This window comes from Parasteatoda tepidariorum, chromosome X2 (genome assembly GCF_043381705.1).
Source record: "Parasteatoda tepidariorum isolate YZ-2023 chromosome X2, CAS_Ptep_4.0, whole genome shotgun sequence".
In the NCBI taxonomy this organism is placed as follows: domain Eukaryota; kingdom Metazoa; phylum Arthropoda; class Arachnida; order Araneae; family Theridiidae; genus Parasteatoda; species Parasteatoda tepidariorum.
The window spans coordinates 5,328,975-5,355,504 of record NC_092215.1 but is presented as its reverse complement, the minus strand read 5'-3'; the positions used below and the strand labels follow the sequence as shown (position 1 = coordinate 5,355,504).

Below are 26,530 nucleotides of genomic sequence, written 5' to 3'. Positions count from 1 at the left end.
TAATATTCATGCTTTTATTCTTCCAGTCACAAGAAGCCAAGTTTCCCATTTAGGAAAAATTAATATTGTACAACATCTTTAAAATATTTTTCTCAACCATGTTTATTATAGCTTAAAAACTGAACGACTCTTACAAATTATACTTTGATTATAAATTCTTGAATATGAATATTTTGAACATATTTTAACAAATTCTCTTTCAAAGGAAGAAATTTTTGCTTAAATATGTACACTTAAAAAAATATCAATAACATCTTGGACTTAATGCAAAATTTCAAAAAACATAGGAGAAAAAAATCTTAAAGGTTCCAACAATAGGAAACTTGATATTTAATGAATTAAACAGGAAAAGTACCACGAATGTACAATAAACAATACATAGATGTACAATAAATTGTTATCAATGGCAAATATATTATCAGTTTTTAAAAAAATACACTTAAATAAGTAAAATTACATATGTTGGCATTAAATTTTACTATTTTATCCTTTAATTCTAAGATCTAATTCAAATTAATGAGTTATAAACTACATATAAAAAATCAAAGAAAAATTTGATTTATATGTTTACATGAAGAAAAAAATTTTAATTTTTGAGTTGAATAAACTGAAATAAGTAAAAAACAAAAAACATGCAAGAAACATTTGAAAACATGTACTGAAAATTAATGCATCCAAATGCGTATAACAATATGCAATATGAAATAATGATAGGAATACAATGCAATATAAAATTTGAATAATTTTTTTAACTTCAAGACAAATTAATTTTAAGATAGAATTTGTCATGGGATAGAATATTTGTTAGGATAAAAATTCTCAAAAATAAGGAAACAATCTGTTGTTCTGCAAGCTTTAATTTTTCAGTTTGTAGATGAGTTCAGAAACTTGCTATTTTCTGAAATTTGAATTTTTTAAGAGGGATTTTTTTAACCATTTGAGAAATTATCTAAAATTTATAAATACTACCATCATAAAGGTAGTGGAAGTATTTTAAAAACGTTAATATGCGTTGAATATAATTAAATAAGTTGGTTTTGGCACATGATTGGAAGAAATACATGACATAACATCTTAAAAGAACGGAAGTTAATGTGATTTCCAACATAAAAAAATTAACAGCCTGAAGAACAGCAGAGTTATCATTTTTAAAATTATGTTTTCAATAAACAATAGTGCAAATATCAATACTTTCGTATTTAGTGAAACAATTATCAACAAATTGCTTAAAAATAATGAATGTATCATAGATATTAGCACTGATGAATATGTTAGAAATAGGCATGTAACAGATAATGATTTGGCGGTATAACTCAATATCAAAAATTCGGCCAAAAAAATCAGCTGAATACCAAATATTCCGCAACCGAATAGCTAATAAGTTTTTCAACAAAAAAATTCATTAATAAATATTATTTATTAATGATCAACTTAAATTTGGTCAAAAAAATCAACTGAATACCGAATGTACAGCAGCCAATCAGCAAAAAACGTTTTACAAAAAAAAAAAAATCACTAATAAATATTATTTATTAATGATTAAGTTAAGATATTAAATTAAGACCAAAAACTTCACTTAGTGATTGAATAATAAACTTTTGTATATTTCAAAATTTTCCTTACAAACTAGAATTGAAAAAAGTATTTTTTAATAATTAAATTGTACTAAAAACATTCAATTTGAATTATCAACTGAATGTTTTCAGTAGTTATCAAAATTATTACAAATGAGTAGTTAGCACTTGATTCGACTATATGAAATAATAGTCATCATATGTTAAAATAGTCCTCTAGGAAAACTACTCAAAAAAGTTTTAAAATTCCCTTTAAATATTAACACTTAATTCGAATAAGCTGGTTTTCAACTGACAATTTGCGAAATAATGTGTTTCAATTAAAGGAAAATCAATTAAATTCTTAAGAAACAAACAAATGAAACATGTGAAAACAGACAATATGAAATAAATTTATGAAAACGTGCAAAAAATTAACATATGAAAATGCAAATAACAATAGATCACAAAAAATAGAAAAATTTAATTGTTGGTAATTTTAAGACAAATCTTCAAGAAAAAAATAAAAGAAATTCCTCTGCTAAAGACTACTGGCAGCATAGCACAAAAGGAAAATATGAAGTCAGAGCTAGACTATAGGACGTTTCTCAGAAAAAAAATTACATGAAAACAATTCCAAGGAAATAATCTCTCTTGTTCAGAAAGTTTCAAGATCCTTAAAAAAAAAAAATTTCATATCTTATACAATAAGATTTAAATTGTGTCTTCAGTAACTTGATATTTAGAAATTTCAATTGATTCTTTTTGCCACCTAAAAGCTTTTTTAAAAGCAGTTTAATTATGAAATATAATAGAACCATTGTAAAGATAATGCAAATGAAGCGTTAATAAACTGTGATATAAACATTAAATAAATTTATAATTAAGTTTTAAGATCTTAACAATGAATTGGCAGACATATATATAATGTTTATGATAATCTTTCGTTTTGTTAATGTGCAATAATGATGATTTTTTACAACTTGCTGAACAACTTTTTAATCAATAACAAGTTTCTTGGCAAATATCTTGATAATGATGAATTTGTTTACTAACAAATTAATGAACATTTTGCTAAATTGCCAGAAGTTTAGTCATTTTCCACTCCAAAAAATATAATTTATACTATATATTGTAAAGTATTTAACAGACATCAGTAATTTTTCTTCTCATTTTATATTTAACAAAATTGACTTTAATACAGTACATTAAAAAGTTATAAATAATTACTCAAACACAAAAGAATATAATTACTTTTTCAAGCTAAATAAAATTTATAAATGAAGAAAAAATATTTAAAAATACTTCAAGACCAAAAATTTATAATTAAAGTGGCAGATATTTAGAATGCTTTGTCATTTTTCTTTATTATTTTATTTTTTTGAATGATAATATAAAACAAATTTTAAGTACTATTAGTGAAAAAGTTTTAGAACAGCCTCATTAAATTGTACTGAAAATATTTAGCTTGGATTTTTATAACAAATGAATAGTTATCAAAACTATTACTACTTAAAAAGAAATACTTCTCATTTAACAAAAATAGAGAGAGTAGATTTAAACAGAAACATTGAATGTATACATTTAGTTTTGTAACTAAATTATGAATGCTAAATGAGTAGGTTCAAAAATAGGTGTTGAAAATGACAAAGAAACCTATTTAAAATTAAATTATAGTTTATGTTGACTTAGTCACCTTCCTCGGCAAAATCACTGTCATTTTCATCAGTCACAGTTGACCATCCATCATCTAATAAGGCACCAGGTATTGGTTCAAGTTCAGCTTCTTTTGAGAAACTTACAATTTCCTTCGGTGGACGTTTTTTGGTGCCAGAGGAATCACAGCAAGAAATTATTCCCCCTGAATGACTACTTGAAACAGATGGTTCAATACTTTCTTTCAACAAATCACGAGAATTTGATAAGTCTTCAGAAGTTCCAATGGGAATTTTCCTTTTTTCCCCATTTGTGTTGCTTATAAGTAGAGTAGTATCAGATGAATTTTCCGTCTCAGCTTCATTTAAATGTTCAGATTGACCCATTTCCAGAAATTCCTCCTCCGGAATGTGTCTAGCTTCAATAAAACCATTTTCACCACATGGAATGTTAATATTTGACATATCAAAATAAGAAGAGTTTACAATGTGACATTGAGTTATATCAGCCTCATATTCGTCAGAAAGAAGAGAAACACTGAGATCCTTATCCCCAACTAGATATAAGACAGATTCAGACCCAGATTCCCCAACTGCACATCTCATGTTCTCTGTGGATTCATTATAAGTATCATTGAGAATTTCAACTGAGGAATCATCTTGAACATTGGCAATTTCTAGGTTTCCTGCAAAATCACCTCGCTCAACTATAAAATTGCTACCTCCTTGTGCCTCACTCTCTGGAATATTCCAATTAGTAGTAGAAGTAACCTCACACATTTCCTCACATTTTTGATCATTGACAGTTTCTGAACCTGTTTGCATATGGTTCGGTTCATATTCAGTGTCACTGTTGGAACATAAATCAACAACTTCAATGTCTTTCTTTTTGCCTTCAAAATCTCCATAGTGATAATTTTCACCATAGGCATATCGCAGTAAACGGTTGTTAATATGATTCTTATCAGCCTGCCATTGTGCAGATTTTTCATCCGATTTCTTGAAGTTTCTATTGTGGGTTCTTACGGGTTTTTTGCCAGAGTTTTGATGACTCCAATTTCCAGAACTTGTCTGCTCAGAACCTTTATTTGTTTTATGGCTATCAGATTTTCCTGATCTCTTCTGATTATTCCATGCACTGTTATTTCTGTTTCTTGGAGCTGCAGATTCTGAATTTTCCCAGTTTGAAGAATACGAAGCACATTGATCCCAGCCTGTTGTAATGTTTCTTGAGGTATTATCATCTACATTATTATAATCTTCCTGATCACTCCATGTTCCACCTCCCCCTGTTGCCGTAGCTGCAGAGCTCCTTTCCTTATCAGCAACATTACTGCCCCAGCCATTTTCGAAATCACTCTTATCAGCCCAATTATCACTGGCTCTATTGTTATTACATTTTATATTTGCTCTCGAATGATTATTCCTAAATTCAGGATCCCTTTGCTTTGTTGAAGTTGCAGAAGTACTTGCTTTATTTTTATACTCTGGTGAACGGTCTTTAAATCTGTCTTTTTTTACCCTTTCCCTTGAATAGTTTTGCTGATCTGATCCTCTAGCATTTGAAGTATAATCTTTAACTGGTCCTCTAGCATTTGAAGCATTATCCCTAACTGGTTCAGGATCGTGGTGTCCATCATATCGTGGTCTGCGATCTTCTTTATAACTGGAATCTGAAGTTGAGGATTGGTGAATTTTTTCATGATATTGTCTTCTATTATAATTTTTGTAAGGAGTCTTATGAGCTGGTTCTTCATACTTCTTACCATAATTTGCTGTTTTGGTTCTTGAGTTTGACTGTTTCTTAGAATACTCATCATCATCATCATCACTCCAGTTTTCAGTACTTATTGACTGTACCCAGTTTTCTACGCGGCTTTGTTTATGTCGAGCTTCATTAAGTTCATCATTTCTCCAAACTTTATCATTATCAGCATTGGATGAAAATTGTTGTCTCCTGGGAGCATTATTCCAATTTTTAAAATCCCTATTAGAGGAATTATTGCTTTTATGCTGATACTGTCCACTAGATCTCCAAGTATTTTTATTATGTGGATATGATCTTGAGTCTTGATTTCTCATACGGGATGTACTAGGTCTTTGATAGGAATTTCCATAGTTTTCCCAATTTCCATCTCTTCTATTGAGTTTCTCATCATAATAGCCTGCAAAATTAAAAGAAATATAAATTGCTACGGAAAAAAATGGCACATATACTGTAAAATACAGATAAAATGCCCCCTGTAGTTTCACACAAATAATGATTGTCAATCAGTACCAAAAAAGCCCCCCTCCCTTCCCTGCAACACAATTTAAAAAATTTTATTTTAGGAATTTCTTCCTGAATTTGTTAGAATTTTTCATGACTTAAAGAAGTTACTATTTTCTCCGACAAAAACACAACAATAAATTAAAAAAAGCATTATAATAACATTAATTGAAATGATAGGTATAACCAAAACTGCTATACTCTGCATCTTCATATTTATGGATTTTAAATTTAAAAAACAGAGTAAAAAAAGAGTTGAAACAATAAAATAGCTGAAAAAAATACAAAAGCAAATAATTTTTCTTCTGTAGAATTGTATTCTAAAGACACTTTTCTTGTTCATCTGAAAGGAAAGAAATACTCCTGATTTGTCTGTTCTCATTTCGGAATAAAAAAAATTCACCAATGACTGGTTTGCTTCAACTAGAATTTCAAATTGATAAAATTTTAAAAAAATAAATAATAAAAATTCGCAAATCGCAGAAGAGTTTAAAAGATAATTCCATCTAGAAATAATGTTTTTACTTTCATTTTTTGATAGAACACCATAATTTTTAAAGAACGTGATAAAATAATTTTATATTCTAATAAAATATGCCTGAGGGGTGATTTTGTTAGGAATTCAGATATTTGGAACAAGATGAAATTGGGGGGGGGGGATTCCATTTACAAAATAGATTTTTCGGAAGTGGTGCAAGTGGCAAAACATGGTTTTGGAGCAACAAAAAAACAATTTTGGAGCAGCGAAACAAAGATTTGGAGCATATTTAATAAAAAGAATTAAAACAAGAATTTAATAGCAAGAGTTTTTAATTTTGTTCATTAACAACAAATCTTACTTTTTACACTTTTTTGAAGGTGCCTGCATAAACAAACTAAGTTTCTTTTTGGTATCTTGCAATGCTGTTAAATATTCTGCTATCCTCGACTTAGCCTCAGATTAGAGGATCTGTCCGCTTTCTATAATCGACATGTCTTTATTATTTAACTCATCTTTAATATTTTTTTCAGCTGTGGCTATGAGATCTTAAGAAGCCTTCAATTTTTTTAGCAAATCAATTTCAGCAGCTATCAATCTGCTTTCCTCAGTTTCAGTGTTTTCACATTCTTTTTGCTTTCTTTTTTCTCAACCTCTAATCAAGCAGAATAATTTTTAAATGCTGCACGAGTCCCTTCAATCATATCCTTGTCAACTTTAAAGTTATTTAAACCCCCAGCTGATATATGACACAACTTGTCTCAAACCATTAACACTATGCAAATTTAAACTTGCCCTATTGTCAAGTAGCTTTTTATTCACACATATATTCCCATGTGGTATGCACAAAAGAGCTTTAATAAGCTTTGTTATAAGAGGATATTTGATATTTCCCAAATGATCTTTCTTTGCAAAATAGTCCAAATACGCACAAAAACACATCAATTCACAAGTCACAAAATAATTCCAAAACACATCAATTAGTGCATATTCATTTGAGTCAGAAGAATAACCTTCTGGTTCTCCATGTAACAGCAACAAAGATGCCTCTTTAGGAGTGTCTTCCATTCTCATTACAGGATTCAGCACTTAAAGATGGTACAGTGACCTATTTGCAAAGGCAATGCCTTTAATAACTTTTTGCACATGCCATAGACCTGGCACCTAAATACATAGAATTTTTTTCTGAAGAAGATAAGGGATTGGATTGAATGTAGGGTTTAGTGGCACGAAGTCCAAAAGAGGACACACTGTGCCAAACAAGGTAAGAAGAAGATAAGGATGTCATCGCATTTGTGGTATCTAGTCCATAATCTATTAAATTTGAATTTTGCCAAATTTCTGCGTTTTCTACATCCAAAGATTTTAAGTCCTTCCCTGTCAAACTAAGAAAAGCAGAACTCTTAAAAAAACGTCCTAACAATGCTTAAACTAGAGACACCATTTCATCATACAGCAAGTGAAACAATGATGTCTCAGTTTGGAAAAAACCTAAAAATTTATTTAAAATATTTCTTAAAAATGAGCTTTTGGCAAAAACAATTTAAATAAATTCAATATTGAGTGGCTCATATTATTTTTTAAATTAATAATTGCATTATTTAATTCTTAAAAAGGTAATTTAAAACTAATTAAGTTAACTATTATTTAAGGTAATTGAGTGTATTTTTATTAAAATTTAAATAAATGTTATTTGTAATAGTATATTCAACAAAACATTAACAAGATTAATATTGATCATACCGAATTTATAAAAATATGTAAAGAATTAAGCAAATTTTAATAAATTTATATTACAAATGTAAATTAGTGAATGGCCCTAAATTTTTTCAAATTAAAATTGGTTATCTAGTACAGTATTTCATTAATGAAATGATTAAAAAAAAATTAAATAATTTTTAAATGCAAATACAATGAGAAGCTAAAAAAACAATTTCAGAAGTAAATTATTATATCGTCCCTACACTCATAATATTTAACAAATCTGTGGTAATTAAATTTTTTTATATCAATTGTTTTAAATCAAATCATTAAGAGCTGAATTAAAGTATTTTTGAATGACAAATCTGAAAAACATAAGATTTTTTTGCTACTTTAAAAATTCTGAAAGCCCCTCTCTTCACACTTATTTAAAATCTTGCTTCTAAATATTATTAAGTTTTTTCCTAAATCAAAATAAGAGCACTGAAAATTTTGAAAGTAATAACACAATAATAAAATGCAATAGGTAAAAAAAAATATTAGTAAAAAAAAAAATGAAGTAAAATAAATTTTTAAGAACAATATGCAATTAGTAGATGTTCCCTCAGGAAAAATTTACGTTTAAGAAACTCAATTAATTCATATCTTTATTAAATTAAATGAATAAAAAGGAGATGGAAATTTTGAGGTTATGAAGCTTTGTGATTCTTGACTGCTCTAAGGATCATGAAAATATGTACTTAGTGAATGGTCCCCAAGATAATTCCAAGATCATGGGTACTATTCTATAAATAGGATAGAGCAAGAAGGCCATTAGCTTGCCATTGACGAAGACGATGGCACTTTAATAACGATGAAATTAACAAGGGAAATAAAATTTTAATTTGCTATTAAAATTTGGCAATGTTTAGTTGGTCCCCGAAAATTCGAGGGAAGCTTCAGTTCCATATCAGAGAGTGGAAAAGGAAACTTGAAATTGAGACTATCTTTCAAAATGAAGCAGAGTTGCACATGAGAGTGCAAGAATCCTTCCCACTGAATCCAGAGCAACCCCCCCCCCCCAACATGGCAGTAGCTGGGTTGCAGCAAAATTGTGATTTGGCGGTACCCAGGGGAAATTATCCCTTTTGGTGCAGATCGGCGCAATTTAAGCCTACTACTTCAATTTGAAGCATGTAGGCACAGGTTTTCACAATTGGCGCGGATCGGTGCAGCACTTGCAACACCGGAGACCTAAAATCATGACTTTCAATGATTTTTTAAAAAAATAGCAAAAATCATGACATTTCATGACAAATTTTGTTCAATACTGAAATTCATGACTTTCCATGATTTTTCATGACTTTCTAGGTGCGCGGATAACCTGTCTGCACACGTGGTCAACATTTTCTCCCTCCTGCAGGTAGGTCAAAGTCATATGGAATAGTATATACACTCTCCAGCAAGAAAAGGGAAAAATTTTTAGGTGGGAGAATTGAATGTATAGATTGAAAGGAAGAGGGCATCCCTCTCAGAAGTGTCCAAAAATATCCATGTGGTCTTTTGACCTTAAACGATGCGAACAACATGTGCCAGAACTGTTTTTTGAATTTTTGTAGTAGTTTAGAAATTTTAGACTCGTTATTTTTATCTAAGAACTATTTAAAAGTACCTGAAACACAAAATACACATAAAACTTGCTAAAACACATTTTTTTAATTCCTACCCTTGATGAATTTTTAAAGATGGTACAGGCCATAGTTACTAGAATTAAACTTTTTCACAAACTTTTCTTAAAAACTTACCTCCTCTTTTGTTTGATCTAGCATAACGTTGTTCTCTGTCATCAGATCCTCTATCACTAAAATAAAATAGAAAAACTTAATTTTGGCAACCATTTTTCATTTTCTAATACCATCTACAATTGTTATACAAAATTTATTTAATGCTTAACAATTCAAATTTTATTTTTTTATTCATAAGTCTGGTCACTTTACATTTTTTAAATACTTATCTATTTTATCATTAAAATTAAAAGAAAATTTTTTTTGATTCATTACTATAGTCCGTGGATCGAGATTCAGACAGAAAGTAATAGTTTATTAACAAAAAGCAAACAAACACATACTCATTTAAAAAGAACGCCATCTGGCGGTATAAAAAGAAAAAGACTTCGTAGCAATCCTTCTCTGGGAATGACAATTACTATAATGCATGATAAAAAAAATATATTCAGCAAAAGGATTAAAGCATACCTCAACTCAGAAGTTTTCCCAGCATCCCATTCTCTCACAATTCTTTTCTCAGAACATCTTACTCTCCTTTCCTCCTTGGGTGAATCTTTCTTAGGTGGCAACTGCAAAAAGTAAAATTTTAAAAAAGAATCAAAATACTAGTATCAAAGAGATAACAATAAAAATATTTCTCCTATTACCTGTAAATTCTAAGCCTTTATTAACCAAATAAGTTAGATATTTATAATGTTTACACTATTTTTTTACATTTTATTTTATAACCGTTGTTGAACAGCCGACCCAATTTTTGGGTTTACGACTACTAATGTTCAACGCTGTACCCTCGTAATTTTGAACTCAAATCCAGAAGACAAGCGAACTCCTGGATCAAGTATTGGGAGAAATTTGCCTTTGTGGAGGACTTTTTGATGGAACTAACCTGCATTTGCATTACATGGAGAGGAAGACCATGAGCACCTCCTATGGTTAGCCTGACAGCGAAGGGACTCGAACCCATGATCCGTCTACCACAGAGGTTATTTCACGACAGCACTGTGGTCGGTGCAAGCCGGATGCGGATCCGTATAGACCAGCCATCGCTGGGATTTGAACCCGGTTCACCTCATTGGAAGGTGAACTTTCTTTCCCCTGAGCCATTGCGGCTCTTTACACTCATTATCTATAACAATAAACAACAAAACACCATTTATTGCAAAAAATTATATTCATAAAACTGAAGAATTAAAAAAAAATCTACACCTTTAATTCATAGGCATAAGCTAACATTCTATAACAGTGGGCCAGTAAATAATTTTTTTAATATTCGATCAAGGGAAATCTTACAAACAAATTTTAAAAAGGACAATTAGTAATTTATTATATACAAATACAATTAGACAATAATTCTTAAGCAGGGTGATAAATCAAATGTATTACACCTGATGACAGGAAAGATTAAATTTATATTACCACAGCTGATATAAAAGTTAAAATCAGTTACTTTCAATTTTTTCTTCTTTTATTAAAATATTTTATTTTCATAATTTCAACTGAAGGTACTGTGGTAATGAAGGTAATACTATTTTTTATAAATTTTAATACAGTAGAGAACCAATTATCTGGGAAGCTCGGGACCATCGCTATCCCGGATGTCTGAATTTCCCGGTTTTCTGGATCGCCAAAAAAACGTAGTTTATCGATGTTTTATCGAACCCAAACTACAATGAAAACAAAGTAAAACATTTTAAGAAAAGAAAAGTTCTCTTAAATTAAAAAAAAAAAGAAAAATAACATTTAAAAGAATAAAAAAATAACATTTAAAAGTTTGGACAAGAAAAGTAAGTTTGAAAAATACAAAATTCGCATATATTTATTTTTTAAACATTTCATCAACATAAGAAACAACTGTTGGATTTTATAAACAGCCATTATATGAGTTTTCTCAATAAATGTTTTCTGTTCCATTCCAGCTATCAGTTCTTTTGTTAATTCGATACATCGTTCATTAGATATGACAGCAACTTGTTCAGCCTCATCCTCACTTTCTTTTTGTTCAACGCCTGGGTTCAAAACTCCATCTGAATAATTTCGGAATCTATCATTTCGTTTACAATTGGGACGTCATTATCGATATTAAAGCATTCATTAATCTCTGTTTCTGACAGAAGGTCCCACTCTAACCAGAGTATTCCTGGAGCCAGAGTATTCCAGAGTATCCTCGAATACTCTAACCAGAGTATTCCTGGAGCTCATTTTGGAAATATTTTTCTTTTGAAATTTTAAATCCTTCAAAAGGAGAGTCGTCAACATCTTCTTCTAAAAAAATACATGTCGGAATTAACTTCCGCCATGCGTGAGTTAATGTATAATGGGAAGCAAATTCCCATGCTTTTGCTGATAACCATATAGCATCTTTCACTGTGAATGTTCTCAGAAAATCTTGGATGGATTTTCCTTCATTAGCTGCGTCGATCACCTTCTTTAAAAACTCAACCTTATAACGATATTTTAAGTTTCGTAAAATGCCTTGATCGAGAGGCTGTATCAAGGACGTACAGTTTGGAGGGAGAAATTGAATTTTTATATTATTGGCAGTTAAAACAGGTGCAGGTGGATGTGCCGTACAGTTGTCTAAAAACAATTTTACAGTCATCGAGCAATCCCACCGATTTGCAATGTGCACGTGAATTAGGCACAAATTCCTTCTGGAACCATTCTGTGAAAAGTTCCTGTGTGATCCAAGCTTTTTTATTAGCCTTATAAACTACAGGCAAAACTTTAACATCTTTCTATGCCCGGGGATTCTTACTTTTGCCAATAACAGTCAGTTTTAATTTACACGTGCCCGCTGCACTCGCGCAGGCTAATAATGTCAGCCTATCCTTTGCTATTTTGAAACCACTAGGATTGATTTCATCTGTTGTAGTGTAAGTAGTATCTGGTAGATATTTGTAATAGAGACCCGTTTTATCAACGTTAAAAATTTGCTCTAGGGTAAAACTCTGAACCACATTCAGCACAAAAATCTACATAATTCTCAGCGGCTTCTATATCGGCTGAGGCTTTTTCCCCGCAAAATTTTGTTAATGGAATGCCGTTTCTTGCTTTGAATCTGGCAAACCATCCTATGCTGTACTCGCAAGATGCCAAGCTAATTATGAAATTTTTTCGCCTGAGCTATAATTATTTGTCTAGTTAAAGGAAAGTTTTCTGATCTTCTCTGTCTTATCCACTCCATTAATACTTTGTCGACATCCTCATTTATTGCCTGATGCAAAGTATTTCGATTTTTCATTGCATCTTCTCGCTCGGAATTTGAAAACAGAGCCAGTATTTTTTTCTTTTGACCGTCTTTTCGAAGATCATAAATGGTTTGAGTCCCTACGTTATAAAGCTCACTAAGAGATTTTACTGAAGAACCTTCATCTAATTTTTTTAAAATTTCTACTTTTGTTTTTATCGATAAACTCACGCGCTTTCTTTTTTTAGACGTTGAAATAGAGGAAGACATTTTCTTTCAAGATCACATGTGCTATAAAATTCCAAAATTAAAATAAATTCTTCACACACTAAAAAAGATTCCAAGCTTTCGCCTCACACGTTGTAACTAATCCTAGCACAAGTAGATAAATGATGGATGATCTACTAATGTCAGAGATAGAAGAGAATGGGGTGGAACCAATGTCAAATAAATGAAGCTGTGTGTAAAATATGTGCCCATCTGGAGGTGAAGGTCAAGATGTGAAATTATTTTAAACTATTCTTTCTAACAGTAAAGACCAGATGTCCCATGAGTAGGTAGGTCAAGTAGTTGTTAAATTACAATGCTAAAAATAGCAAGATTATCCTATTTATGTTGCGTGTCATTTTAAAACCGATTTTTAAAAAAAACTAAAATTTAAACGCTAATTAAAATCTAATATATTATTGGAAAGAAAAGTACCAATAAGTTTGTAAAACAAAGCATATTTTTAGCATCTAATATCAGACCGTCCTATAAAGAAACTAACAAATATATAAACAATCCATATTTAAAGTTAATTCTTATTTATTAAATCAAATCACAAAAAGAATAAATAACTAAAAAATAATGCATTTTACCAACAGATAAGCAAATAAATAAATAATAAAAATAAATAAACAATAAAAACTTATATTTTTAATCTTTAGGTATAAAATAAATAAATTATCATCCGAAGTATTAAAAAAAAAAAAAATCTTAAGGGAGAACTAATTAATCAATAAATTAATAAGAACATCCCCCAAAACAACTAAATTAATGAAATATTCAACATTTTATTTATATTTAAATAAAATTAAAACGTATTTAATCAACTAGCGAACGTTTTTAAAAATAGAAGGGGGGAAAATAATAAAAATGCAATACGTTTAGATTTTCTATTTAAAAAAATTAAATCATAAATAAGATGGATAGGTAGAAAAATATAAATTAAGATGGTAAAACAGCGAAATTAACAAAGATAACTTATTTTGATCATAATATCAAACAAACACAAGAGGAAACTATTAAATATATAAGTTAATTGAAGTTATTAATTTAATTGAAGTTGAGGAAACTTATAATAAACTAAATAAAACTAAATTAAATAAAAAAAACAATGCTAAAAAATTACCAAATGGAAACAATAACTAGAAAGGGCTCTATCATAAATATTAAAACCGGGAGATTATAAAATCTACTGAATTAAAAAAAAACTATCTTAAAATTCATGAATAAAAAGATATAATTTATGAAGTACGAAATTTATTGTGAACGACGGGAGGAAAAAAAAAGGTATTGAAATCAGAAATAAATCGCTTTTAAAAAGAGAAAGCTGCAATCTGCCTCATAAAATAATCGTCTGATTTTAGTACCTAATAAATAATTGTATACTTCATTATTAAACTATCTTTTCCATTTATTTTTTTTTTAAAATCAGAGGATTTTTAACGAAAGCAAATACGATTCCACAACAAGCAAAATTTGAAAATAGAAGAGAAATCATGATTAAACGAAAGAATCTGAATTTATTTAATCGAAAAATATTGTTTCGTTAATTAGTGTCAAATAAATAAATATAACAGACAATAAAAAAAATTTAAGAAAACGTTTTGAATTGCGATAATAATGTATTGTCAGAAATTATAGAACAATAATTTGTCATAATAAATCACGGATAACAAAAATGAAAAAACTGGAGAAAAAAAATAAAAGATTAAAAAAAAAATTCTAACAAGTCAATTCATGTTCCTTGACTCGGACTTCCAATAGACAACATTCCAGAAATGATTAAGAATAATAGAAGAACCTGAAAGATTTCAAAAAATAATGTTGGTCCGGTAAAATTTGGATTTTTTTTATTCCATGTTGCGCTAGTGCAAATCACAATACTGAAAACGAAGAGAAATCTCGCAATTTAGTAGTGTTGAATTCTCTGACAATGGTTTCCAATTATGTTTTAAGTATTATTTTACTAAATTACTCTGATTACTTTTTAAATGATAAAATTTAATCTTTTTTTAAATTATCAACTTAACTATATTCTTACTTTATTATTGAACTAAAATTTTCCGTTTTTTAATCGTTTTCGTATTCCAATTTGTACTTCCATTTCAGTTTTTTTTTCTTAGTAATGTATAGGAATATATTTTTCTTTTTATTTCTTTCACCTTCTGTTCAACGATATGCGTGTGCAATGCTTGTTTTCCGTCCCCCATATAAATCAAAGATAAAACAAAAACAGCATGGCAACCCCTTTTTGATTGACAGTAGCATATCTGAAAACCACCAATTCTTTGAATGCAGGGAAGAAAATAAAAAGCTTCTCCTTTTCCTACCTCTTCCCGTCCTAAAGAACTTCAAGGTTACAGAAGTTTTCTCATGACAAATGGTGGAAAAAATACCCCCACCCACCTTTTTTCCTACTAAACTTGAAAAATTAGTAACACTTCCGCATTTTTTCTCCATCCTTCCAGTTTAAAATGGCGGGAAAAAACTAAACTAAACTCAGTGGCGCGACAGCCCATAGAGGGCCAAGGCCTACTGTGCCCATCTCAGTTATCTTGACCTTGGGCTCTGGGGTGCAGGAGCAGATGTTCCGGTCAGGTGGTCAGCCGAACGCGGAACCCCCAGTGTTTAGTTCCCAAGCATGCTTGGTACTCATTTATCGACCCACTGAAGGGATGAAAGGCTGAGTGAACCTTGCCCGGCCCGAGGATCGAACCAGGGACCTGTGGCACGACAGCGCGAAGCGCTACCGCTCAGCCACCGGGCGTCAAAATGGCGGGAAAACCAAGCGAAATTATTCCCAGTTTTCTGGGTACCGGATAAATCGTTCTGTACTGTATTAACTTTTGCTCTGCATATTAAATTGAATCTTGTCTACTAATAAAAAAGAAAAGGAAGGGGAATAAACCTTGCAATGAACATTTACAAAACAAAAATAAACTAATTATAAATGATTATATGAGAATATTTTTAATTTTCATTTCTTACAAATTTCTTGCCAAATAAAAAGTTTACATTTTACCAAACTTAAGTATATATAAATAATAGCAAAATTGAATAGAAATATATTTATACGATTAATTTATTGCAAGGTTTAAGGTATTGACTTTATTTTAGTAAGTACTGTTATTAATTAATGCAGATGATTTTTTTTATTTTAGTGCTAAAACCAGTAGTTTTGCAATTTTGAACTGAATTTAGAGTACAAGGAAACTCTTCCGTAAAGTTTCTTGACAAAATTCTATTTTATGAAGGATATCACATTTGCTATAATTTGGTCTTAATTATTGAACCAACATCATATTTGTAGCAACTACACAGAAAAATTTTATGATTAGAGGCTTTATCTAAATAATGATAACATTGAAAACAGAAAGTCTTCCTGAAACTAAACCAAAATAGCTACAGATGCATTAAAATCATAAAACAAGGAAAAATATAGCTACTTCCAACCTTTTTAGATGGATTCTCTCGCTCAAAATCCATTCTATCTTGATTAACTTCCTAAAAAAATATACACAGGTTATTTTTAGAAATATATAAAAAAAAAATGTAGAACAACAAGAATATCTACATAAAAAATTAGTTACAGTATAACACCAATTTAAGTTAGTCATCTATGTTAGTGTTTACTTTCATGGCACAAAAGCTGAATCTAACTATAATGTGCTTAACTCTAAGCAAAAAAAAAAAAACTCAAAATTATAGGATTTGGAAAGAAAGAACTATGTCTAATGCAAAAATTAAAAAAAAAAAAAAAAACAGAAAACCTGTGGCAAAATCGAGGCAACTCGGCAACATTGTCGCAGAATATTGCATGGTTTTTGTAGATTTTTCCTTCGCGAAATAAAAATTTTAGTTTTCCTTTATGAAGAATTTTTCTTTTCACATAATTATATTCAAAAGATGCCTTTCTCATGCATCGGATGGGATGGAAATGCTTGTGATTTTTCTGTTCTCACTTGAGAATAAAAAAAATAAGATAATGGCTGGCTCCAGCTAGAATTTTAACCACTTGCACTCGCAAAAAAAAAAAATTCACTGACACGTGTACCAGAACAGTCCAGTATAACTCGTTGGGAGGCAGTGTGCGATGCCTCACAGAAATCGGAAAAAGATTTATACTTTCTAAACTAATTTATTGTTAACTTAGAACTTTTTATAGTTTTTTTAAGGGAAGATGGAACATCGGTTGATTATAAAATTATACAAATATGAACATTAAATTTATTTATTTATTAATAATCATGCAAAGTGTGATATCTTTCAAAACAGTCTGGGACATGCAATGGTACAAGGCATTTCTTACATTCCCATACAGTTTGGTACACACTCTACACCTTCGCTGTGGATTCTTTTTTGCATTTGTGGGTGGAATTTTTTCTCGGGAAATGTCCCCATTGCTTTGCCTCTAAGCGATTGGGTGTGCTTCCAACAGACATCGTTCCGCGTTTTTTATAATCGGGAATGCACACAGCCTGTAATAGTTGCTCTGCCACAATCTTCATTTATGTATTCTTCCTGGTCATCAGAAAAAATTCTTCGTCGGTTTCGGAGTGGAAAAATTATTTCATCAAACCCACTATCACTCGTGTTTTCTTTTTCTATTTGTCGAAATGATGTCGTTAACGTCTCTTTTGCTTTCCATTTTAGAATGTGGGTTAAATATTTATAACTGTACGATATGCATGGCACTGATGATCTGTCCTCTGACAGCAATTCCACCTGACGTGCCACGCATGTCGTTTTTGCTTCTGTAACAATTCCATGATGATGTAAGAACCACATCACCGGCGTTTCTGGGGCAAAAGCATAATTAGCGTGCTTTTCTCCCAACAAAATGAGAAAATATTGCTCATATTAAAATGAAGGGGAAAAAAATGACATATTCAATTAAGTATATATAGTTTTTTTTCTTTTTTAAACACAGCACTTCTGTTACTTTAAATTAGTACTTATGTATTAATTATTATTAAAAAATCTTACAGAAAGACATTAGTGCTAGAGTGTTTTGTCACCCAAAAAAATTCTGCCACAGGGAAGAGATTAAAAAAAAAAAAAAATTATGAAACAGCACCTCAGGGTTCTTATCTGGTGCAACCTGTACTTACGTGATGTCGTCGCATAATCTTTTCATTGAGCTCTCTCATGCGATTCATTTGAAGGTCCGCATATTCCTCCTTTTCCTCTCGAGATAGATTTTTCTATTAAAAATTTTTTTAAATTAAATTTTAACTGTTACAACACTATTAAGCTTAACTTTCCTATACTTATAAAATATTGTTTTGAATAGATTTGTGCAAGTGTGGGTCTGTATGCAAAGTTGTAGACAAACTCTTACTAACGCTAAGTTAAAAATAATAACTATTTAATTTTTAAAGATGCAGCGTACTTGAAATACATAAAGCCAGATTTTTAATTTAATCCACTGCGTAATATGAAGGAGGTAGTCGCAATCTGGGAAATGTGGCCCCCATAGTTTGGTCAGGAGAGCAATTCAAAAGTTTGGATCCCTTAAAGTTAATTTCACTTTTTCCATTTTTAGTCACATTTTAAAAACTAATTAAGCAATAAAAAACCTTGCACCCACTCATTTATCCAAAGAATATTTATGCAAATAATAATTTTTAATAATTATTTATTATTATTTAATTAAATTAAGGACGAAAAAATTTTGAATTATAAGGTATGATTTTTTTTTATCACATTAATCTTCATACTTTTCATTTGAAAAAACTAAAGTTTTAACTGGTTTTATTTAGTAGAAGCTAAGAAAAATTAAAATTAAGTATTTTTAAAAAAATAATTTGGTGATAATGAAAAAATATTTAAATATGGCGATTAATTTTAAAATGTGATTAACTTACGAGGAACTTGACTTCGCTTGCATAACGTAAAATTTCATTAATATTTTTTTTCGCTAATAATCAATTGGTATTATTTTCATTTTTAGTTTATTTACACTATAAAATACGATGTTTCTGATTTGCAATTTAGTAAAAAAATTTGAATAAAACATTTTATTAAATAAAAAACATTTTATTCAACGAATGTTGAATTTTATAAAAGCATGCTTTTGATAGAATATGATTATACACCAGATTGTGCCTATTTAATGTGATTATTTTTTAATTTTTAGTTTGTTTACTCAATAATTGATACAATATTAATAATATACAAAGGTATGCATAAATTTGGACAATTTAAAACTGTGAATTTGGAAATTCACAGTTTTAAGCATTTATAACTACCATTTTTAAGCATCTTAAAATTTCTCAACATTTTATATATCGTCTTAATCTTAAAATACATTTTTTAATCACCTGTCAGGGAAAGTTTGGGTTAACTATTTTACCAGCGATTTATTTAAATGTTAACACTTTTAAAAATCTTATTCTTAACCCTACTACGCATATTACTTCTTGATTAATATACTAATTAATTTTTTTTAGTACTTTAATTTAGGTTTTCTTTAAAGTAAAGTTCCTTTTTAAATTATTGTCAAGACTTTTTAAAAAGAAAACTTGGAATTATTGCCTGCTAGCTAAGAATAAAACCTTGTTAAGAAGTTAAAAGCATTGCGCTGTTTAAAATTATTTGATGCAAAACAGCCGATTGTTTATTAAGTATACTATTTTTTTCGAAAAAAGAACATAAATTGTTTTTCTTTTTTTGTTTCTTGTGTCTACAACATAGATTATCTTAAATAGTATTGATGTTTTATAAGTCACTATAAAGAGTATAAAGATACCGAACATAAAAAGCTGTCGAATATGTTGCCAAAGTTTTTAGAAGCCTCAAAATATTTTCAGTAACTTAAATGACGTCCTAGCATCTTAGAGATGTGAAATTAAATTCTTAATAATCTGATCACGTGTGATTCACATAACTATTCAACTAATTGTTTCATTATATCTTTCAATCTTTCTTTATGATAACCATGCATATTTTTTTACCAGATAACATACTAAACTATTTTGCTTAATTTTTAACTTTAGCACGATTCCTAAGATATTATTGTATAATTTGTTGTTAGGAAAAATGCCTGATTTTGTTCAGCAATAACTAGGGCTGCAGGTTTGTCGCAGCGCAAATTTCCGCGGAATTGTCATCTTTCTTCTCAAAATCCGCGAATTTCTCAATATGTTTTGACTTGTGTGCGAAAATTGCTTAAAATTTGATTTTTTTTAATTTATTATTCTTATTAAACAGAATTTTTTATTTTCCTGAACCTTAAATTGAACATGTAAAATTGATTAGATATTTAGGGGAGTAAATCAATAGCAAAATGACATGAAAATAGTTCAGAGATAAGAGATAATCACAATCTCGTCAACTAAGGTGGTCTTTCTACACCAAAGGAGGGTAATTACCTTCCTGAAGTCAGTAAGAGTACAAAAGAAATTGGAATCACAAAAGAAGGAAAATGTTATAAATCAAATCTTAGACAGAAAAATTGTTATACATGCTATTGCACTGGGCAATGAAATTTCTACTGCCTTTCTACACATCCAGTTAATTTTTCCTAGACGACTTCGTGTGATTTCTTAAATATGGATCAGTTTCTAGATGAAGGGGGGGGGACTAGCAGTTTGAATGAAGAATGTTGAAATTTTCACAGCAATTACTTCTTACAAAGCAACGGTGAAGGAATTGCGTGTTGGTGAAGGAAAATTGATCGAGTTTTGGAAATCAAAGACCGAAAGCTCCTAAATTGGCAAAAGTGGCAATTCGAAGTTTGCCGGTGCCTAAAAACAGCTTCGACGCAGAAAGATCGTTTTCTAAGTATAAAAATGTATTAAGTGATGAAAGACAAAGGATAAATGAGAATAATCTGACAATGTACCAAAATTCTGTTAATAAAAATATTAATATTGCTTGAAATTCAAAGAAATACTTTTGTTGTGTATTTTTAAGCTTTTTTTATTATTCGCACAATTTTTGTCTTTTGCATCATTTATATAATAAATTTTTTTATGTTTAGAATTTGTATAATTTTCAAAATTTCCCGCAATTTTGGGGTCTTTTTTCCCGCGACAAACTTGGAGCCCTAGCAATAACACTAAAAATTGAAATATTTGAGAAGATTTCAAAGCTGTGCCAATTTTAGAATCAGGATTCCAAATATGTAAAAAAATAATATGTTTATTCAGAGAAAGTAGGTTTTCGTGTCTAATTTCGTAACTTAATTAATAGTTAGCACTAATTAATTAGCATATTTGAGATCACCCCCAGGAACCATTAAGATTGACACTTAGTTTGTGAAAATCTGATCAGTAGAAAGAAAACTATTCTAGGTGATATCTTTTTTTTTTTGGCGGCTGTACAAAACAGTAATAAACTTATGAATAACTATTAATGCCGATCGAATTTTCATGTATTAAAATACGATCTTAATGGTTTGAAGGATTGACCTTAAAATTAATTTATGTGCTTAAAAGTTACTTTAAATGCACATGAATACATTCTCAAAATATACAATAGCAAACATAACTAAGTTTTAAAAAATTAAGCAATTTGCTTAAATAACTCATTGACATTTTAATTTACTCCAATTTTTAGTAAGTTTCACATACGTGCTACTCCAGATTTTAAAAATTGCAGAAGAAATTACAAAAATTCAGAAGATTTTATGCAATTCAAAATTCATATATAAATTATAGAAATAAAGAACTGAAATATTAAACAAAGAAATATTTACTATTTTTCCATAGAGTAATTTCATTTTAATAAAAAAATCTACTCCTGATTATTTCAAACAGAAGTCTTGATCAACTATTATAAAATAAAAAAAAATTATCTAACACAACATACTTACACTATTAGAAGAACTCATTTCTTCGTTGAAGTATAGACTAAACCTGAAATAATAACAAAAAATAACATAACTAAACTAACATAACTAAATATAACATAACTAAAATGAATTAAAATATTATCTATGCATAAAATGTTTAACAAATAAAAATTATAATACAATGAAATCTATCTGTGCAGAAACTTTTTACCGGGTATCTGCTACATTTTAGATTTTAAAATTCATGACTTTCCCGTTTTAAAATTCATGACTGAATAGTTTTCTTACAAAATAGATGTTTGCATTTTTTGATCAGGAATCACCCCAGGTCACCCTATATTGTATTTACATAATAAATTACTAAAAAAAAACATCATTTTTACGCTTAGTATTTAAATATGGGGTGCTTATGAAAGAACATGTTTACTTTTTAGTGATTTTTTTTCTTCAAATTTTATTAAAACAAGGCAATTAAAAGATCTATTTTATTAAAAATTGGATTTCTTTCAACTATTTGCAGTGTTGTAATACTATAATTTTTAAAAAATTTATTACTTTTTTTATTTAATGTTTTTTAGAGAATTTTTAGATTGGTCATGTCCGCAACATAACAGACATGACAAGTAGCAAAATATAATTTCACTACCTTCTAATAAACATTTGAGCTTGATAAAAAATTTCTTTCAATAAATTTGTAGCACAAACCATAAAACTTAAAGTTACACTGTTGCCATTTATTTTCTTAATGACTAATTACATTGATAAATCACTTCATTTTAAACATGTTTAAAGTCTTCCATTTATTAAAAAAAAAAATTTGTCTTTCTTCGAAATTATGTTAGGAATAATAGCAACAAAACAGTTAATAGAAGATTATTAGAGTCAGGGGTCTGTCCAGAGATTTTGAGAAAGGTCCTGTTATAGTAAAATGGTGAAAAAACTACTCATAATTTGTGAATATAAAATAAGCGTTAAGTCACATTCTTTTAACCAGTGTTCTGCTTTTGTGAATTTGTGCAAATAGGGTCCTGTTACTGCAAAAACTTTTCAAGAAGTTCTTAAATTGTAAATAGATACAAGATTATGTTCAACAATTGCTGCTACTAAATTAGAGATGCAACATACAAATATCTGGTATTTAGACTGTACTGCTCAAAGCAGAATATTAATTTCGGGCGAATAATGGAAACAAAATCACTCATATTTTTAATTGACATATTTTAAATAACACAACTTAGTTATGTATCACTTTTAATGTGTTACGCATAAAGTAAACTTAAACAAATCTTAAATGTATAATATTTCATTTAAAAAATTGCCTCAAATTAATTTTTATTTACATAATATTCTATTAAACAATTCTATGTATAAATATAAATTGATCAATCATTTATTTTAAAAAAAATCATTCAAAATCAATAAGAATGTGCACACGATGTTTGTAATAGTAGAAATATTTTCTTAGTATACTACATTTGAAATAGAACATTGTTTAGAATAGAACATTTTTAAAATTATTTGGGTTATGCATATGTTAATTTGCTTGATTACTAAATTTTTACTGAACTATTGAACTAAATTTTTAATATGAAAAATGGATTTACACAAGGGTGAATTGAATTACTTTTTAAACTATGCTATGTTCAGTGAAGGAAAGCTTAAACAAGGAATACATCAGAGCAATAATTCTAGAGCAAATATTTGAAGTGAAAGATGTATATTTTGAAAGTATAATTTGTAACTATAGGGCATGAATAATATTTAAATTCCATTGATGATTTCAGCTATTTATTTCTGTACATTTACCTGCTTTAGATTTCTTCAACTGTGTATAGATAAAAAGCTAATTATAAATATTAAACAAAATTTAAGATAAGTCAAATTTTATAATTAATTTTAAGAAGCTTTATATAAAATATGTCTTAGTTTATTACCTACTTTAAACAATAGATTAAAACTCAATCATAAAAAGTAATAGGTTAGGCAGAATGCAGAATTTTTTATATTTTAATTTATAGCGATCTTTTATGAAAAACTGAAGTTAAAACAAATTAACAATAATACGATGCAATAATAAGACGTTCTTGAACAAGATTTTGATAAATAACAAGGCTTATATAACAAAATCGAAATTAATTAAGAATTGATATTCTGTAAGCTTAAAAAAGCGTTCCTATTTCAGAATTTATATTTATGTTTAAAACATTTATTTCTAGAATTTTTAAAAAAAGTTAAATGTAATTTTAAAACATTAAAAGCCAGTTAGATTTTAAGTAATAGTCAAAACGAAATCAAGTTAGTTCTGACGCTACTCATAATTTTCCCGCCAATTCTTAATTTCTTATAAAGATACTAATGATTATACTAATTGATTTATAAACTATAATTCTATCTTCAAGATTATTTATTATTTTACAACGGTTTCTTTTTATGATCTTAATAACTAATCTAAGAGTCGTTTCGATTCTAAAATCGAAATGCTTACGAAAAGTATAAATACTTTTGTATTAAATATCACAAAAAAATAATAAGATCTTAGGCTTTATTTCTTTCTAATTACACTAATACAGTTGAATATTACTTTAGGGTTCAATATTACTAAAAAAAGAACAGATTTTTAAATATTGCGCAATGAATTTAATTGAGTCAAAAATTCAAAACTGAATTTAATAAAAATAAACTCACCTGTGGTTCAACTAAATATTCTAAAACTTGGATGATTAATAAACACTACGCGTTTTATTAAATTTTAACAGCGGGTTTAAAATAGATTTTTCCGTACGGAAGAACACATCTCTAAACCGAACGAATACGAAAGTGAATAACATTAAGAAAGCTTCATTCAGCTTACAGAATTCACTTCACTTCACTTCAAATAATTTCTCCTTTTCTCTTCTTTAATTTTAAGGCAAGCCTCCGTGGCCGCCTGGAAGATCCTGATTTTTCAGTAACTCCACTCTCAAATTTCATCAACGAAAGCGAAACGAACTGAAGACAGTTTTTTGTTTTTTTATTATTATGTTATTGCTTACGGAAATGGAATGTCGTTATCATATGATTTCTTCTTAAATATTTTAATCAACTATTATTCCGATATCGGATTCATCCATATTAAAAAATTAATTTTCAACGTGTCGTGTTGTTAACTACTGAACCCTATTTGAAAATTACTTAAGACAATTTTACTCCAAAGAATATAAAATTGCTAACGGAAATGGAATGTCGTTATCATATGATTCCTCCTTTACTTATTACTTCAATATTAAATGTGCAAATTTATAGATTTTAAAATAGTATAACACTAAGATATTATCGGAGACTATTAACTCTTGACTGTAATTCTATTTCTTATCAAAAATCTATTTCATTTGCTAGTTAATTACGCAGAAAAAATAAATTCTTACCATCTTATAAAAAGCTAATATTAAGATAGTATTTATAAATTATTATTATTTTCAACTACGTGAAATGTCATTTTCGTAGATTATTAATAAAATATGAATTTTCCATTTCATGTCAAATGTTTTTTTTAACTTCGTTGAATTTGATTTTTCTACTGACAACAGAAATCCTCCAGTGTATTTGCTGACAGTGTGTCCCCTGAAGAAGTGCTGTCGTACAAACACACATTTCTTTTATTTTATTACTTTTTCCTGCTTTAATGTTTGCTGGAATATCTAAATTAAAATAAAGCAAATTTGGTTTTGGCTGCTTTAGGCGCTTTTCCATTTTGATTTAATGTTTTAATTATTAATTTACATCCTTGTCTCTTTTGTTTTTGTAAATTGGATTCTTTTTCTGATTAAATTTCTTATTTTCATATCTGGATTTGCTGCAATTGCGCAATCACGTTTGGAAATTATTATGTTCTTTAACTAAATAAATTGTGTTTTTCATGATTTGGTTTTAGTAATTTTTAAGGAGATTCTGTTCCTGTAATGGTTAGTTTTTATTCTTAATTATTTTATGTATTAATTAATTTATTTCTTTTCAGGATTATTTTATAATTCTCTCTGCTTTTCTATTCTGGTAATGATTCTCTTATTTGTCTATCCATTATGGGGCCTCGGGGCACTGTCAGTTTTGGTTTTTCCCCTGACAACAGAAAGGCTCCTGTGTGTTGGTAGGCAGTGTGTCCCCTGAAGAAGTGCTGTCTTACAAACACACATTTCTTTTATTTTATTACTTTTTCCTGCTTTAATGTTTGTTTGAATATCTAAATTGAATTTGTGCATTTATGGGGGAAGCTAATATCAAAACTATAATAATTTTTTTTGGTTTTGTCTTAAAAAGAAATTGTTTTATCTATAAATATGTTTTATGTTTCTGAAACAGGTAAGTGTAACAAATAAAATGAGTTAGCGTCTGCGATTTGCAGGTGTCTTGTTGTGCCTCTATCTATATTTCTTAATATACTTTCAGGCTCATTTAAAACATTCAGAAATGGCTCATTTTAAAAAAGAATAATATGTAAAAAAATATGCTTTATATATTAGGATATTTTATTTTAATTGTTACTAAATATATTTAATTGAAATTCTTATGCATATTCACTTTTCACTTAATTACACATACTTGTGATGATGAATTTCAAATGTATCATCACTCGGTATCAACCTTCCTTTGGAATTCATAATCATATCCATTTCCTTAAATATGCACAATGTATTTAGATATTTACCTAAAAGTTTCGCTATTTTTTTCAATGTTAACAAATATTGTTGCTGTATTATGTAAAATTTTGATTTGATAATGCTTTGTATTTTTTTATTTTGCCATTGTGTTGATCACTCTGTGTTAGTAATACTCATCATCAATGGCTCGGCAGCCCAGGGTGGGCCTTGGTCTTCTCAAGAA

General features: G+C 28.9%; 1 protein-coding gene across 3 annotated transcripts; it reads right to left on the bottom strand.

Moving 5' to 3' along the window:
* On the bottom strand, window positions 1–24,556 carry LOC107453506 (probable elastin-binding protein EbpS). 3 transcript variants are annotated; one of them, XM_016070373.3, is made up of 7 exons: window positions 24,359–24,556; window positions 21,695–21,737; window positions 17,988–18,080; window positions 16,330–16,380; window positions 9,891–9,991; window positions 9,441–9,496; window positions 1–5,373 (listed from the first exon to the last, which is right to left on the bottom strand). In XM_016070373.3, the coding sequence occupies exons 2-7, from the start codon at window positions 21,710–21,712 to the stop codon at window positions 3,242–3,244; spliced, it is 2,451 nt and encodes an 816-aa protein (XP_015925859.1). In that variant the 5' UTR covers window positions 21,713–21,737; window positions 24,359–24,556; the 3' UTR covers window positions 1–3,241. The 3 variants fall into 3 exon arrangements, with proteins under 3 accessions (XP_015925859.1, XP_042903040.1, XP_015925860.1); XM_043047106.2 differs by having other exon boundaries at window positions 21,691–21,737; window positions 24,359–24,517; XM_016070374.4 differs by lacking the exon at window positions 17,988–18,080 and having other exon boundaries at window positions 24,359–24,531.
* Between the last annotated feature and the right edge of the window lie 1,974 nt (window positions 24,557–26,530).

What these genes read in the sequence shown, in the direction of transcription:
- LOC107453506 (XM_016070373.3), bottom strand. An exon ending in GAGAGAATCCATCTAAAAAG is followed by an intron (nt 9,992 to 16,329) that starts GTTGGAAGTAGC and finishes TACTTTTTGCAG; the next exon opens with TTGCCACCTAAGAAAGATTC. An exon ending in GGGAAAACTTCTGAGTTGAG is followed by an intron (nt 9,497 to 9,890) that starts GTATGCTTTAAT and finishes ATTTTATTTTAG; the next exon opens with TGATAGAGGATCTGATGACA.